The 18,107-nt window shown below is 38.5% G+C and overlaps 1 protein-coding gene across 1 annotated transcript; it reads left to right on the forward strand.

The window, feature by feature from the left end:
* Positions 1 to 280: 280 nt before the first annotated feature.
* Positions 281 to 6,977, forward strand: areg (amphiregulin). Its single transcript, XM_085476020.1, has 6 exons — positions 281 to 2,010; positions 2,689 to 2,859; positions 3,066 to 3,294; positions 3,622 to 3,792; positions 5,205 to 5,318; positions 6,637 to 6,977. Exons 1-5 carry the CDS (start codon positions 1,974 to 1,976, stop codon positions 5,296 to 5,298), a joined length of 702 nt encoding a protein of 233 aa, XP_085332146.1. The 5' UTR covers positions 281 to 1,973; the 3' UTR covers positions 5,299 to 5,318; positions 6,637 to 6,977.
* Positions 6,978 to 18,107: the final 11,130 nt, after the last annotated feature.

Consider the following 18,107-nt stretch of genomic DNA (forward strand, 5'->3'; position numbering starts at 1 on the left):
CACTAAGCTGCATCTTCGTGTGTTCTTTAACAAACAAGTCTCATGTCTATCACGTATGTGTTTGTTTTGCTTCTCAAGTCAGGTTTGTGTTTTAGTTTCTGTTATATTTGTATTATTCGCTGTCATTTATTCTCAAAGAGTCGCTTTCTAGATGGAAATACAGACTATTAAGGCTCCAGATTGAAAGTCCACATACATCATTTAAGGGCACTCAGCGGAGAGACATAATTAAGGTGAAATTGATAGTTTTCAGGAAGATGCTGGAGTTGCTTTTCTGCCATTAATACTAGTTGGTAAAGTTGCAAGAATTCATCTTCAAGGCAATAAATTTAAGAAGCCGATCTAAATAAACTGAGAACTGAATCAGCTACAAAAGGCACCATGTAGACAACAGTGTACATATACATTAAAAAACTTTAAGCTAATACTTCACATGGGAAATTATGCTTTTAACGGAAAAGTAGAGATTCAATATCGGCAGCTAGTAACATTGTAACAGTGTTGTGAAGATGCACAAAGACATCTAATTGTATTTTTGTGTTCAAGTTTTCATCCTGCGTGCCTTTAGCTTGACAGCAGTGTGTTTACTGTGGGTGGCTGTTATGAGGTGCTTCTCTCCTGGCTTGTGTCAGACTTTCCACACATCCATATCTCATATCCTCAATGTCATTACACATATCCAAACAATTCCATTGCATGTTTATCCTCAACAAAACGTGCCAGGAGCTCCAAGTCATTGTTACGGAATGAGATGGAGTAGTTCCCTGCATTCCTAGCAGGTTTGTGTTTGATTCCACTAGTGTATGACTGATGGGACAACCTGTATCTGCAGACACAACAACATAAACAACACACCCTTGTGTGCAGCTTCCCCACCCAAGCCTTAAGGTCTCCTCTTAGTTACAGTGTACAGAAATAGTAACACTGAGTATAATTTGATAAAACACACACATAATAATTCAGACAGAACCACAACCCGCCGAACAAAACGAAACAACAATAAAACAGAGAACGCTCATTGTCATAGGCAAATAAATAAAAACAGGTAACAAGTAATACACACTTAAAAAGATTATATTAAAAAAGTATCTTATATCTCAGAAAATAAGACACATTCAGAGGTGTATTTTCTAGAAGCCAGCCACAATTCCCATTTCATGACCTATTTGCCCATATATGTTTATGAAACCACTTACCGAAACAAACACTCATAGATACTCTTTTTATGACCCCTTATTGCTCTCACTGTAATGTAGCATTTTTTTATGTTATTTTTTATCTTTGTACCTTGACTAAAGTGTAGCTATGACTCGATTACAGAAAAAGGTGTGTATAGTTGCTGTCAATTAAGAACCAAGTAACTTTACTTTTGTGGTTTGCTTATGATTTTGTCTATCTAAGATTAGTCAACACTTTGGCCATTCAATAAATGACACATGATGGCCTAGAAAGTTGTTTTCAAGTTAATGTTGAAAAGCTTTATAATATCCTGGTATGTGTCTCTATCACTACAGAAGGTATAACTAAGGCCATGTAAAGGCAGCCCTGCGGAAGTAATAAAAGTTACCAAACAGGTGATAAAAAGCCAAGAGCTTGGTGACCCAGTGTCGCCCACAATTATTATTCCCACCAGAACGTGAGGTGCAAAATGTATTGCCTGGGGCAGATGAATTAGTAGACACACATGAATAAGCCACACACACACAAGCACAATGCGTTTTTTACTCTCTCTCCTGTGCTCTCTCTTTGCTCTCTCTTTGCCTCATGCACACACACTCACAAGTGCACACACACACACCCATCTGTTTCCTTCAAGTTGAGAAGCAGGCGTTGGTCTATAAAAGCTGCACCCAGTGGAGGTGAAGAAAGCAAAGCACACTCTTGATCAGCGGGGGACAAAGACACACTTCGACACCTACTTACACACACGTTAGTGCAGGACTATCATACACAAAACACTTGCTTCCTGGGATATGAACCCTCTCATCCTCACCTGTTTCCTGTGCTTCGGTAAGTCTGAACTTGTACTTAAAAGTGTCTGTGTGTTTGTGTGTGCGGAGATAGTTTAAATGACTGAAATGAAAAGAGAAATGCAAGTGGCATGACAGAAAGGCATGGGTCAGGGGAGAAAACTTGTATCCACAGGCGAGGACTTGTCAGAGAGGAGAGAGGTATTTGAGTTTTTTTTTGTTTTTTTTTGTCAGAGACGCTTCTAGAGACCAAACTATTACCAGACATTGTGCAGGAGACACACCAGACACACAGAAAGGTCATCATATTTTGAATACTTCATTATCCTTTCACTGAATCCTATTCATCACTGGTGCAATACAGTCCTCAATGTGGACTGGTTGTACTGGTTTAAGATTGTTCCCAGCAGAGGAAGGTGAAATAATGAGTCAGAGGTAAAGCTATATGAGCACAATTTCTAAAGAAAGTAACTCACACAAAGTTCATGGTAAGAAAAAAAAGGAAAGAATGAAAAAAAATGACTGCCAAGACTGATTTCTAAAATAGTTTATCAGCAGATCGGCAACTATTCACGTCTTTTTTCTATTTATAGCTCTGAAAGAGTGTTTTTCACAATCCAAGATGTTGATCTGGATCAAAAGAAGTAAACTTTGATTTAATTGTGTATTTCTATGTAGATTTAATGTCTTATTCATTTTTGTTGGCTTTTTTTTGTAGTCTGCAGTGCTCTAAGTGCTCAGGGATCTACAACCACACAGTCAGGTGACCAAGTTGGAGTGACTGTCGACCTGGCCTCAGGGGAAGGCCTCCAGAATTTGCACAGCGATGATGATGAGTTGGAAGAGGACGGGATTTCAGGAGGAGATGATGAAAATGTCAGCTTCCTTGGTACAAGGGAATCTTTTATCTGAGTATATAACTGTGTGATTTGTATATGTTTCTTTTAAGAAAGATGAGTATATAAAATTGTATGAAAGTGAAGTTCTCTTGACTTTAACAGCTTCAATTGATTAAAAAAAATGTTTTCAGCCTTTAAGTCTAGGGAGTTAAAATGGCACCCTAAACAACTGCGGATGCTTCCTTTCCTCCTACAGACTTGCATCCCACCAGAGATGAGAAGAAGAAAAGGAAGGTCAAAGGCAAGAGGAGGAACAAACACAAGGGCAAAAGCACAACTCCTTTCAACCCCGAGCACATGGTCTTCACTAGTGGACACACATCCACTCTCAGGACCAATGAGGATCCCTGCAACACCTCCCACCTGGGCTACTGCATTCATGGATACTGCAAGCACATAGACGGCCTGCATGAACCAGTTTGTATGTAAGTACAGTCCTGACCCCATTGTATTTTTGCATGAGAAAATATGAGCTCTATGGTTGATACAAGCATGTGGCCTTCACTGAATCAGAACTAAATCATGTTTGGGATCATTTGCAATCATCAAAATGAATGATGTAGACACAAAACCCCCAAAACAATTATACTGTTAAAACCACTGCCTCACCTGAATGTGACTAATAGGCAGGTTCAGACAGATTCAAATTATTGGAACAACTTGAAAAAATCATTCAAACACTCATCAATATCTGATATAAAAGCCTCTTCATTGAGTCATCACACTGATTTCTTAACTCTTTTTTTCTGCAGATGTATGAAGGGTTATGATGGAGAGCGCTGTGGGATCCAGACTCTGGGGACAGTGAAAAATGAGCCCACCGACACCAACAATGCTGAGCTGGTGCAGACGGTCTTAGTGGTCATCGCCGTGGTTCTTTCAGTCATCAGTTGTACCGCCATACTGCTTATGACCTGTGCTCAGTGAGTTTGAAACTGTCACACAGCCAAACACACAAAAAGAAACACAACAAGACACACTATTTGGTGGTAAGGCTGTAGCAACCAAAGCATTCGTTTCTGGCTGAAGGATTTTAAAGTAAATGGATAAAATTCCAAACATGAAAAAATTAGTGGTAACATAATACATATATCAGAATATGCCAGTTGTTACATATGTTATATATAACAACATTTTAAAAGAAAAGAAAAGCCTCTAATTTGGCCTTAATTAATGATGCCAAAATTTAAAATTTAGCCCTCATTTAACTTTTGTCTTTTCCTAGATATAGATAGGTCTGGGTTAATCGAGTATTTTATTGTATTAGTATGAGTAACCCATCTTCAATTCACTGATGAACTCTTAATAGTAAACTTAAATCTTTCTTTTGTTCCCAGTTGTAAAAGCAGTCAAAATACAACTTTACAACTTGAAAGAAAATCCTCATAGTGGGATTTTTTTTTACAGCAATAAACCCGCCATTGTTCACTGAGGAGAATGAGGTGCAGAAAAAACAAAATGTAATGTCCCCACAAACTCACCACTATCAGACCCCAGTATACCTGCTATCAGTGTGACCAGCTTCACCAAAGCTGGAACAACATTAAGACAAAGCCTGATTGTGGTGATTTTGTGAAAAAGTAATCTTCTTCTTTTTTACATTTAAAGTATTGTAGAGAATATTATCCAATAAACCATCCACACCCCATGAATCCCAACAGAACAAAGGTTACGCTTCCAAGATCCAGGCCAGAAACACTTCCTGGCATATGACCACACTGACACATCAAAAAGTACATTAACACACCCGAACACACCCAGACTTTAGAGTTATTGCTCACCACTTTGCCAAGATCAACTCAAATGACTTCTACAGCTCTAATGGTCATTCCTGTTCCTACAGCACCATCAACGGCGTCACCTCACTGTTGTTTTATCAGAAAGACTGTAAGGTCTTTTGTATTACTCGTACTTTTTTTGAATCTTGAATTCCTATGACAAGCAATTTATTACATAATCACAGTTTCTTATCAATATGTAATGAAATCAAAGGTATTATTTGAATTGTGGACAGAGTCAATAGTCCATGATGGTGCAAATAAAACAAGCAGACATGCAATTAAAGCTTTACAGCCACGGTTAGTTATAACTACTCAGTTGGAGAAAACGAGAGAAAGTAGGACTTATTTCTGTGAGTCTGAAACTTAAATAGTCATATGCTTTTTATGTGCACAGCCAATAGAAATGACAGTGAAAATGTCACCATAAAATGTATTTATCTCTATCAGACCATTACCATGTAGCTGGCACTGCAGTCCTGGTTTTCAAAATAGCTGATTCTTTCACTTATCTGAGCTGTTTGGGCTTTTGATACTAATGTTAATGTCTTGTGTAGTTACAGGTCACATAAAAACTTCCTGGCTTCCTACCTTGGAACCGTGTCAGAGCAGGAGAAGCTTCAGAAACACCCTGGTGACGTTGTCGTTTGAGGGCGTTAAGTTACAATGAGGTAGGTGCTCCTGAGGTTTTGACCTCCTTATGTGCAAACCAACACATACTCACTGTACTTATTTTTTATACAACTCAGTGTTTATTGCACAATATAAAGCATCAAATTATCAGAAAAAGCAGTGCTACTTCCAAGTACTGCACTGTGTTCAGACCAGCAAGATCATGGAAACGTTTTATTTCAGAGGGAGTTTGTAAACATATCGTTTAGTCATCACCTTACATGAGTGTTTTGAGTCACCCAACCCTGACCTCGAATAACCCATAAAAAATAAGAATAAAGATATAAAACAATACATACCATGAAAATGACAACTACGACCTTTACCAAGCTGGATAATGTGTCAGTGCTGTTGCAGTAATGCCATCAGTGCAGCAACATTGATATAATCTTCTCGTATTTCTGGCGCTGTATGGTTTCGTGATGTATTTTTCACCTATGGTCTTGCTTAACTCCTTAGAGGAGTGTGTCTAGCCACTGATCACATGAGTCTAAGCCAAACAGGAAGGAGTGGGCTCACTGAATGACAGGAGCGCACGTACGACTGTTGTTGTTGTTGAATACATGCATCATGCAGATCAAGAGAGATCCCTACTAGAGGTATTAGTCGGGATTAGTGAGGGGTGTCTCCACTTGTTCCATCAATGAAGTGAATAGCAGCGTAAAGAGAAACCACACGTTCATTTGTACACATTCATCTTTGTGTCCTGAACAATAAGAGTATTGACATACTGACTTTGCACGTGATGACCTATAAAGAGATAATTACTCATTAAATCTTACTGAGCAGCACATGCAAACATGCACAATGACTTTACATGTTTGGAAACAAAACACTTTAGTTTCAAGATTTACACAGTGTGGACATGCTGTATTCTCTTCATAAGCTTTTTATTGTGGCAATTTAGGAATTGCTGAAATACGGGATTTCTGTTACACTGCCACAATGAAGCATGAATGAATGATGACAAAAATGAGTGACTAGAATGAGGGAAAGTAATTAAAAGGGACAGTAATCTGTCCAGATTATTTAACCCTGTTTATTTGCGGTTAAAAAAATATTTTTATTACTCTTTATTTGTCTTTAAAACCCCAAATGACATAAAAATCTACAGAAATTAAAATAAAACATATCTGCACCGTTATATTACTCAGTCATAGCAAAATCACCACAAAGTGCAATATCAGAATTGTAGAGTTTTGCTTTACATAGCTAAAAAAGGATTGTATGTAAGTTTCAAAATGAAACTATTGCATAGATTTCTACTAAAACATTAATTTATGTATTTTTTGACCTTGCATTTTTGTCTTTCCACAGCAATGCTAAACAGTTCAAAGAACTTGGCTCTGACCACCCGAGAGACGAGTGAATAGATGGCTTCAATAGATGCTGTGTAAAAACACTGTCCAGAATTTATTAGAATGTAATTTATTTAGTATGATTATTTATTGTTAACAACTATATACGTATCTCTATGTTGGACTACTATTATAATATCTTTTATCTGTGAATGCTGAGGATGCAGCCTTTTGATGTTCTCTAGTTTTGGTTTTATTTATTGTACTGCTTTTGTTATAGGTCAGAAAACACTCTTCATTTCACTCTGGAAAAGGGATGGAATATGATCACCAATAAAATGTCTCAGTGTTATGTGAAAATGATATTTGTTCGCTCATTTCTGCCTTAGATTTATATTTACATTCCTACCTCTGCAAGCATCCAGAGTCTCAGCAGCTTGTTTACATGAACAAGGGAGTCTTGTGGACAAAGTAGATAAGAATAAGCATGAAAGTACCTTTCCAAAAACTGACATCATCAAGGTAATCAGACACACATGAGGGCAATACAAAAGTAGGAGAGACTGGAGAGTTGCCTTTGGTATGTGTTTGTGCTACAAGCTCAGATTTACCATTTCAGTGGTAAATCTTGTAAGACCAACATATTTTTAATATATAAAACGAAACATATCAAATATAACCTTATTTCACTACACCTACAAGCATATGAAGCATTTCCTTTGCAAAATTTACAACTGTGAGAGAACTTTTGAATGAATGTTGAACGTGCTCGTGCACTGTCTAACTGATAAAAAGAAACAGGGGTGCGTCTAGTCTGAGCTATTTTTAGAGTGCTTGGGTAATTTAAAAGTCTCTCACAACACAAATGTAGGGGAAAAAAAACAAAAAAACCCCATAATTATATGGTTCAGGACAAAGAAGACTAAAGCACATTGCGTAAAGAAAGACCAACTGTTTCACAGGCAGATTTGGCTGCAGTCACAATGCATTCATGTCAAAAGGACAAATGTTACACAAACTTATCTGGATAAGCAGAAAGTCGCTGGAGTTCATGCTTTATACTCAGCTTTAAAAAAAAAGAGAGAGTGTTAGTAATGATGACATTTTCAATTCAATCTCATCACTATAGTGACACCAGGTTACAGTGGTTACATATCATTTTTCCAGAAGCAAGCGAGTCTGATCACTCGCTCACTCGCCATCTAAATTAGACAATGAAATCTCAGGCAAAGGTTCAATGTCGTGAGAGTTTTTATTTAAACCTGAACCAAACAAAAAAAGTTACAAATTATAGTAAGACGAAGTACAAAAGAGAAAAATATTAGACACATTAGTATGTGACAAGTTGCTGTGAGAGTGTGTTGAGTTTGAACGTATGAATCTTGCGTCACTTGATTTGTTAGACAAAAACTATTTGTGGCATTGCTTTTTGAGATCACAATATCTGCAGCCCCATTAGGTTTTCCCCTATCTTAAAACATAGACTTCGTTTAGATTAAAACTACATACCTGTAAAGTTTTAGAACTAGATTTTGTAGTTTTTGTGGAACTTTGTTGACAAAATCTGCCCACAGACTGACAGAACTGATGTAATCACAGACCTAGCCCTGGGTAGCTGTCAGGTTTGAGACAGTGCAGGGTAAAGACTGTGCATTGAGTGGAAGATTTATGTTGTCACATTCAGCTCTGTTGGGTAATGTCTAAAAATGTTCTTGGCCATACAGCATGTATGAAAATGATTATACATTATACAACCTCAGTATGCAAAGCCCTTTTTGTGGGAGTTACCACTACAGTAGGTGTCTCCTGCAGGATGGCATTTTTCTGTGATGACATAAATACACACAAAGGCCGACAAAATGAAAAAGATAACAGGGCCATCATGGCAGGTAAATACTGCTCAAAAACATTAGGAAACAAAGGAATTCCAACTGGGCTCCACCTTGAGTGTCAGTGGCTACAGGGTGTTAGGTGACGGCTGTGTGCAAACAGGAATAGGACCCAAGATGCAGACTCCGGAGACAAACTTAAACCAAAACAGCTTTAATGCTGAACGCAAACATAACATAACTGGGAAAAACTGAAAATAAACTAACACCGGTGGACTGGCAAAACACACAGCAAAATAAACGGTACATCGCGACACAGACACAGAGAAACACAGGGCTTAAATACACAGAGGGAGCAATCAGGGAATGAGTAACAGGAGGGAAACACAGCTGGGACAAATCAGAACTGACGAGACCAAAGAAGCGTAACCTGAACACACTGAGATAAGACAGAGACCTTCAAAGTAAAACAGGAAACACATAACACAGACTCACATGCAGGCACTACAGAGGGAACAGAGACGTGGGACCAGGGCAGACACAAACACTGACTGGATGTGGGGATACAGCAGACAGGGAAGACAGCAACTATGGAACACAGACAGAAAACCAGAACACTAAAACTCTAACCAACCCCACCCAGAGAACCTAAACTAAGAATGATCCTAAAACCCATAAAGCAAAGCTAGAATATAATGAAATAACAAAATCAAAGAACCAAAAACACAAAACACTGGGTCAACGACCCAGGGACCCTAACACAGGGCCCTGTAGAAGACATTAGCCACCTTCATGAAGTCTGTTTTCTGGTTATTTGGTCAGAGAAATTCTTAACAGTGGCCATTGGCATGTATTAATATGCCATCCTGGAGGAGCTGGACTACCTGTGCAACATCTGTAGGGTCCAGGTATTGCCTCATTCTACCAGTAGTGACACTGATCGTAGCCAAAAACAGTGAGAAAAGAGGAAGAGGGAAAAATGTCAGTGGCCTCCACCTGTAAAACTACTCCTGTCTTGGCATTGTCTCATTGTTGCCCCTCTAGTTCACCTGTTGTTAACTGATCACATCAATATCCCAGAAGTTTGAATGACTTAATACTATACTTTGATCAAAAAGCGCTATTTTTTTAATCTGCATATAACTTATTTATGCACCAGATAATAAACCTTGATGAAGGGAGTCATAAAAATATCACAACTTAAACTGAATGAGGAACTGGTGTGTACAGAGGCCAGTGTCCTATTGGCTGACCTACTCTGGTAATCCTTTGCTCCATACTTGTTGGTCAGACCACATCCATCTTTGGAACTTTGCCATTTGAGCTCAATTTTCCATCTGCAAAATTCTTACTGCGCTTGTGTGAAATTAATGATCAGTAAGCAAATATCATATAGACCAGTGGTTCCCAAACTTTGTTTTACAAGAAAAATCTTTGCGCCCCCACCACCACCACCTAACACCCCCCACACAAACACAAACACATCCTCCAACCACAGACACCCATATTTTGTTTTAAAACTCCATTGCGGTTAATTTCACACCTCAAACATTCAGTAAACACAAATAAAAGTAAACTGCAATAAATTACAGGTAGTAATAAAATACACGACTAACTCTTTTACACTATGTCCACACCTACACGGGTATTTTTGAAGATATGCTTCACCATATTTTCTAGTCTTTGGCTTGGAAGGAAGTTGGTTTGGAAACATATTTGGCGATGCTTCATCTCCTGCTTTGCGTTTGTGTGGGAGCCCCGTCAAAACCTGTCCATTATGCTAGCAGTGTCCAAGCGTTCTTTTTTTTTTTCTTTTTTCTCATACCGCGCCCCCACTGCAATGGCTCTGCGCCCCCCTTGGGGGTGGGCCCCACACTTTGGGAACCTCTGATATAGACTATAATATAGACAGTGAGTTTAGTATGTCTGACGTTTGCATTCTAATGTGTTGCTTTCTCATTATAATTCGTTTTACAGATGGAAACTGTCAAGGAATCAGAGGAAGGAAAAAACAGAAAGTCCATGTGGCGGGGTGTCAGTTGCAAACACACAAGAACATGCGATTATAACAAAGTTAGTTTACATTTTGTGTTAGAACATTTTTTCTTTGTCAAAATTTGTAGCTTTTTTATGCCATATTATAGACGGACTTTAAATAACTTTTTACTGTTACTTAATTCTGGTACTTGTCAGCAGCTTCAGTGTTACATTGTGTTACACTTATAAACAGGTGGCAAAAGTACAGGTATTCTGTACCTAAGTAGAACTACAGATTTGTGTTAAAATACTCTGGTAAAAGATAAAATACTGATTCAACTTATTTACTCATGTAAGAGTGAAAAAGTAAAGCCTCTGAAAATGTACTTAAAGCAAGAAAGTGAAACGTAGCTTTTTTGAGGATGTTTCTATCAGCTATTTTTGGCAAAGTGAACTGAAAAACATGCTATATTAAAATAATAACATCATATAAATAATTTTGAAGTTATGTTTGAGTAATTTTTAATTCTAGTTTATTTACCCTGTTATGTAGAACATGAGTTGATACAAATACAGAGAATCAAGAACACCAAAGCCACTGTGCACCACTACATTACTGGTAAATTTACCAAAATATGGAAAAATAACCTGTTTATACTGCACTAAATTTCATGCAACCTTTATATAACGCAAAGTTAGTACGCTTCAGTTTGTTTTGCAATATGTTTCACGATCTGAAAAATCAAACCTTCACATCACGTACAGATCCAATGTCTGATTTAAGAAAAAAATCAAACAAAGCAACAGAACATCCTTTACATCTTTGTAGGAGGGCACAGGTTTTAAAACGGACTTTAGTCATCTTATCTTTGGGCCATTGCGTCAAAGCATATTTGTTTGCACTTTAACTCAGCGATAAAGATGCTGAATCACCTCCTGAGATATACGAGCTTCCAGTTTCAGTTATAAAACAAGGCTTCACTCTATGCCTGCAGTGTTGCGTCACAAGTGAGAAAAGGCAAGGCAAGGCTCCTCCAACTTGGACATGTACCCAACTCTAGGTAAACATTTACTCTGATTTTATGTGTGTGGATGTGTGTGTATGAGACAGAGAGAGACAGTGATAGGGAGGGCTATTTAAACATGACAAAGACTTGCGTAAACACTGACAAGATAAGTTTGTATGGGTGTGGCAAACTTTGATAGTTTCACCCACATCGAGGTGGGCCTGTGAGCTTTTGTGGGTGCCCATGGAAACAGAGTAAACACAAAAGCAGGTGTCTGGTCAGTTTAATTCACTAAGAGCTCAAATAAAAGACATGATGGAATTTGATAGGTGTGGTATGTTTTCCCCCTTCACCTGTAAAGAAACAGGACTGATGCCAAGGTAAGTAGATTTTATCTCTTGTTTTTAATTTCTTACACAGACTTGCGTTTCAGGTAACATTTTAGTCAACTGAAAAAAACAAAAAACCAAACGGATCAAATGAAATAATAATGACTGTGTTTTAACACAATACAGAGATTATATTTTGAACCTTAGTTTTGTGAATGTGTCCACATTCTTTAGCACACCCAGCACAAATAAAAATTGTTGAATGTGTACTGATAAGATATTGTAAACTAACTTAAGCCTAATAAACTAGATAACATGAAATAAAGTAAATAAAAATAATAATTAAAAAATGTGGCCATAGTACTAATCCTTTCCTCTTGGAAAGATTATGCTTAAAATTTGCAGGTAGTTTTAAAATCTATCTATAAGTAATTCCCTGCAAATTTTATGATGCTGCCAAGGGTGTAGATTTGGTTTTGGCATTGGTGGGGACGGATGATTCAACCGCCGAACCCTGCCCTGTTTCTTTTTTTTTTCCTTTTTGTCTTTGCTTCTTGATAAAAAAAGGAGAAATTTACTTGCCTACATATGCTATTCTACATGCTTTTAAACCATTTAAAATTACAATTCATAGTTTTAAATGTGAATTATATAATGTTAAATTACTATTAAACAAATGACTGACTAAAGTATTTTAGGCTTTAGTTTACTTCAGCCATATTCCATATGAATCAGGTTTCATACAAAAATAAAAATAGCTTCAAATACAGTTATGACAATAAAAGAATATGACTTTAAGGACTTAACAACATTTAGTAATAATTACATAATGTTTTTAATACTTTCTTATATCCAGGTTCTTCCTTTTTGCTGCCATCCTCCTCTCCTCCTTGCAGGTCCTTGCAGCGCAGGCTTGCCGCTGCTAAAAGTAAACAGAGCTCCCTGAAAGGCACAGCCAATCACATTGGCCATATTTGTCACATGACGTAGGACTCCAGTAGAGAACGTAATTTAACTCTTTCTGCACCGCTGGGTGAATGAGTTGACAGATCATTTTTCTTTCTGCCAAATCAAGCAAAGAGAACCACCCACTGAAAGTAGCTTTTATCTCTACTCGTGATCCCAGAATACACTCCACTTAGGAGCAAAATACAAGCCACCACAAAGGCGTGCAAAAGTGTCCTTGCGGGTATGAGACAAGGTTTGAACTAAGTTGGCTAAGTGCACACATCAAATGTTTTCTTCTGTGTACATCACTGTGTTGGCAATGTTACTGTTGACAAACATGTCCAGGCCTAGCCTTGGATGACAAAGGAAATTAGAAGTGACACAACTTTCAGACCTGGCAACCAAACCTTTTATAGCACAACTAGAGCCACCCCAAAAATAGCCATCAGAAAGGTATAGTGATCTTTAAAAAGAAGATCAAGGGGCTTTACTTGCCTTGGCAAATATTCAGTTTTATTTCTATAGCACTAAATCACAACAGTAGTTGCCTCAAGGTGCTTTACCTGTTGATGTAAAGACCCTACAGTAATAAAAAGAAAACTTCAACAATCAAAAAAACCTCTTTGAGAAGGCACTTGGCAACAGTGAGAAGGAAAAACTCCCTTTTAACAGGAAGAAGCCTCTGGCAGAACCAGGCTCAGAAAGGCCATCTGCTACGTCTGGTTGTGAGTGAGGGGAGGAAGATGGGATAAGTCTGGCAGGGCAGGCAAAACATCACAAGACCAACAAGTGTTCAGCTGGTGGTGTGCTCACCTATTTGGTAAAGGTGAGAGAGTTAAAGGGCTTCACAGAAAGGAGCTAGCATCCTTGTGATAACTACAGCCACACCTTCACAGTGCTAGAGCATAATGTAAGGTGTGCGGTTAGAGCTGTCACCCTCCTGCATGGAGTGAGAGGATGGGTACTGAAAGAATGTGAAAATCAGCTTACTGAGGCCTTCAAAAAGACATGAAAATCAGAAACTCCTTGGCTGTGCACTGCTGTTTTTGGAGGAACTTTTCAGTTTTTCCTGTCCCAGCAGAGCTGCCAATATCATGAAAGAACGTGCAAACCCAGACACGACCTGTCAAAGCTGCTGCTCTCTGGAAGACAATTCATGCTCATGAACAGATTCAAGAACAGATTCTAACCCCAGCCCATTTTCACTCCTGAGGCATAATATACTGATGATTTGTCACATCCCGCTGCGTCCCTGAGGAACAACAAAGTGTGACCTTCTGCATTCTTATGCTACATGCCAGGTTATGGATAAACCCAGTAGAATGACACTCCCAGAGTAATAGACATTCCAGCCATGTATTCCAGCCCTAACCCTAACCTTTTCCCTAACGTTAACCACGACTTTAATGATGTTAGATAGTGTTTTCCAAAGCGATTTAAGTAAAATGAACGTACATGTGTCGATTCATTCCAAATGGTTGTCATGTGTCCTTATTTTTCTGATCTCCTAATATAGGGACGTGTTGGGTGCCCAGAAGCGTAATATACCACCGATTTGTCACCTAGAATAAAATGTTTCGCTTTGGGAGTGAGAACGTGTTGCTCACCCAGAGCCTTGCGAAAACTGAACAATTCCAAAAGTTTAGTTTGATGGGGTGAGGATGGTCTAAAACTTTTGACCGGTAGTGTAAATGTTCCATATTGTATATGTACAATATATCCAAATGCAGTAACTCAGCTGCTTCATTATACTGTATAGTATTATATTTCATTTTACTTGAATAAAATGCTTAGAAAAGTGTTCCACAGCTCTGAGGTCCCCCTCATTTTATTTGTGATGTTTTTCATACGGTGTTTGTACTACTACATTGAAAAATTCTTGTGGACTGGCATATTTGTTTAAATAGTTATGCAATTGGTTTATGTTTGTATTGAGGCCAGTGTGTATTTGTGATACGTGTTAACAGCCACTGCACTTTTTTTCTTGGTCTTCATGCAAAAACTATTCTGCAGTTTGAAGTGTGTTGTAAGGTGGTTGAAAGATTTATGCCTAATTTATGTTTCCATTTGTAGAGGGATTTGCCTATGGACAGCATACAGAGAGGGGTATTCAACTAATGCAAACATGCCCCTGTGCAGTCCTACAAAATCCGAACATTGCGTTGCTTGTTGTGAATGATCCTGTGCATTGATTGAATGCGGTCTGGATGACTAGTGGCATGCATTAGGGAAGGGCTGGATAGCTGAGCTTACCAGGAATGGGAGAAGAGGGAATCAAACACCATAGATCAAAAAATACATAATGAAAAGTACAAACAGTGACTACCAAGGAAACGTTTTGTTGTTTTTAACACTTGGTTTCACTTCAGCTGTTATAACTTTTCTCTTCTATTCAGCTAGCTGATTGACCAAAAGTAGTCTACAGACCAGTTGTACCACATATTTTTGGCACAGCCCCATCGGAAAACAGACACTCTCTGCAGGTAGAAGTCCATAGCTACCCACCAACTGCCAATATACTGCCAGTGTGCGATTCATATTTTGAACATTAGTTGTGTTGTTTTGCAGGGCATACACAACTCTACATCACTATTTTCATATGAATTCTTCTTAGTCACTTGCACTAAAGCCAGAGTGTATCCAAACAATGCTGATCATCTGTTGCTTTTGTTTGCTTGGCTTTTTGTTGTACATCTGTTTTTTTTTTTACAGACTGTTTTCCTTTTCAGGAAACTGCAGCATACAGGAAACAACTGTGACTGGTGGCTGCAGGCACATGGTAAGGTGCTGATTGAAGGAGCACTTGATTTGCTTTTACTTTGCCCTTTAAGTAGTAGTATCGATCAAATCTTGCTAATTGTGGAAAATCCCAAATACTGACTAAATTTGATTTATTGTGCACTGCAGAAAAGTATTAATGTTGCCACAATAGTCAGTGTTGATCAAAAATAGCATTAATCAGTTTAACCACTTGTTCATATGTTTTTAAATGATTAGTTTTCTAGTTTCGTTTGCTAGGCTGAAGGCACACACTGCTCAAACCATATGGCAGAGAACACCATCTAGTGGTGTAGTATGGAAACTGAGAGCCAGTGTCACAGTGAGTGCAAGTTACCTGCATGTTTCATGTTATGAATCACTGTGATTAAACAGGCCACAAAAATTCAGAGCCCACGTGGTGTGACTGTCTCTGATCAAATTCCACCGCCCTCACTCTCTCCTGCGCTCGCTCTCTCAGTTCAGTTCAGTTCAGTTCAGTTCAGTTCAGTTCATTTTTATTTCAAACATGTGCCTTCACAATCATTACAAAATATCATTCCATTATTTGTTTGAAAAGGAGTAGGCAGAAGTATTTACTTATTTGTCCCTACCCCCTCTCGACTACGCAACTGGGTTAACTGGGAACCCACCTGCATATTGATTGCAGTGTGGCGTCAGTCCGTATAAAGTTAAGCCGGTGTTCTGAGAAACCATCCTACCTACTCTGACAAATCGTCCTACCCGTATTATAATTTGACGGTGACTTGTGACTAAACCTACCCCTACCCCTAACCATAACCTTAAGAAGTATTCCGGATGGGTGAGCGAAAAAGAAGTTAATTCGGCATTGGTGTTGTGCGCATGCGCCGCGTCTGCGCAGAAACATTGGGTAGGATGTTTTTTGAGGTAGGATGGATTCCCAGAACACCGGCTTGTGATCGAGGTCTGGACAGTTGCCACCAGGACGAGTCATAGTTTGACTTGTGGGGTGTAAGCCTTCCAGTTTGGTGTGTGTGTGTGCGTGCGTGCATTTGTGATTTCTTTTATTAAAGCTAATACAGATTGAAGTTTTAGTTTTTATGATATGTAGCAAGCCTAACGCTCAGTGTCATTTTATTCTTTTAACGTGTAGTTCTGTGTTTTATTTCAGTGAACGGAAGACGTGCCAGTGGCCCTGGGACCTCAGGTGGTGGGTCGTTTTCACACTTTCCTTTGTACACCACCGGGTGGACTCTAGTGATTTTCTTTTTGTGTGATTTTCTTTTGGGTCCACGGCTGCTGGTAAGTCCAAGTTCCATGATTGTTTTATTTTAACTTTAGGACACTGTCAACAATGACGCTACATTTTGTTTTCTAATATTTTATTTATTTTAACTAAATAAAACTGTATTAATATTGGAGCCAACCTGCCTCGGTGTGCATCCTTGAATCTGCGGCCTCTTTTATCTATTTTTCTTACATATATATTTCCTGGGGGTGAAATTCCATTAGGTGGTGTTGTCGTGTTTATTAGTTGTTTTTTTTTTATCCAACCCTGCCGACCACTTGGTCACATTAGTTTCACCCTTGTTCCACCTTGCCTTGTCTTTTTTGTTTTTGAACGTCAGCCTGTGTCTGCTGTATATCCCGTGTCTGCTTTTGGGCCCACTGAATAAACACCCCAGCGTTCCCCACCGCGACAGGCTGTGCACATTTATCATTCACGCTGTTTTCATATATTAAATTATTATTCACGGTTTTTACACCTGATTAATAAATGTGGTCAGCCTATACATATGTGGCCAACAAATGCATCTAAAGGAACCTTTTTATTGACCATTGGGCTTTGATCAGTGGTTGTTGATCAAGGGTCATGAGAATTTGCATAATTATGATGAAGGAACTGACCTCTGTTATGGAATAAATATATATTCTTGGTGCTTATTTTCTGATTATATTGTTTTATGTAGTTTAATAATAAAGGCCTCTATAAAGCAAGGCCAGCTGTGAGAGAGAACTAGGTCAGAGGGTGATAGGTCGTCTTAGCAACAGAAGCTTACGTTAGTGGAAGTTTAAAAAACAGGAAGTTTAGTGCAGAGCTGCAGAGGCATATTAATAAAATACAGGAAACCAGACAGAAAGAGCGAAACTAGTAACACAGAAGGAGTTGTTTTTATCAAAACTATGTGTGACGTGGAAAGGACCAAATTAACACCTATATGATACACATTTTGATTTCTAATGCTAGAGATTTTGCAACTGGCTTTTTGGGCTGTGCAGGTCTCTCTCTTCCGGAAGATGATTAAATAAAATTATAAATATTTTGACTGACTGAGTCGTGTTCTCTCTATTCAGTAAAAGAATGACAAGAACCGAATTTAATAGTTGGTGCTGAAAACCTGGGATTCTTTTACGGCTGAGAAGACAAATTCAGCTTAAGGTGAAATTGTAAAATGAAGCGAACGGAGAGCCGGCTTGATAATACAAAGGTAAGCACAGCCTGTTAAATCAAAATGTGCAGACTGGATGAATTCTAAATTATCTGTTCGCTGAGTTGATGATCTTCACTGTTAAATTGGCTCAGTGGTGTTGAAACATTATAACAAGAGATTTTTGCTAAGAACTGCAGGTTGATGTTTAAGTCTGCTGCAAAGTTATTTT

The sequence above is a fragment of the Copadichromis virginalis genome, linkage group LG12 (genome assembly GCF_057382275.1).
Source record: "Copadichromis virginalis isolate Kocher_CV1m ecotype Utaka linkage group LG12, C_Virginalis_male_GT1.1, whole genome shotgun sequence".
NCBI lineage: Eukaryota > Metazoa > Chordata > Actinopteri > Cichliformes > Cichlidae > Copadichromis > Copadichromis virginalis.

Excerpts from the sequence above, each read along its gene's own strand:
- areg (XM_085476020.1), top strand. The coding sequence starts at position 1,974 with ATGAACCCTCTCATCCTCACCTGTTTCCTGTGCTTCG. Across the intron at positions 2,860-3,065 it reads TGAAAATGTCAGCTTCCTTG|ACTTGCATCCCACCAGAGAT; the intron begins GTACAAGGGAAT and ends TTCCTCCTACAG. Across the intron at positions 3,793-5,204 it reads CTGCTTATGACCTGTGCTCA|TTACAGGTCACATAAAAACT; the intron begins GTGAGTTTGAAA and ends TGTCTTGTGTAG.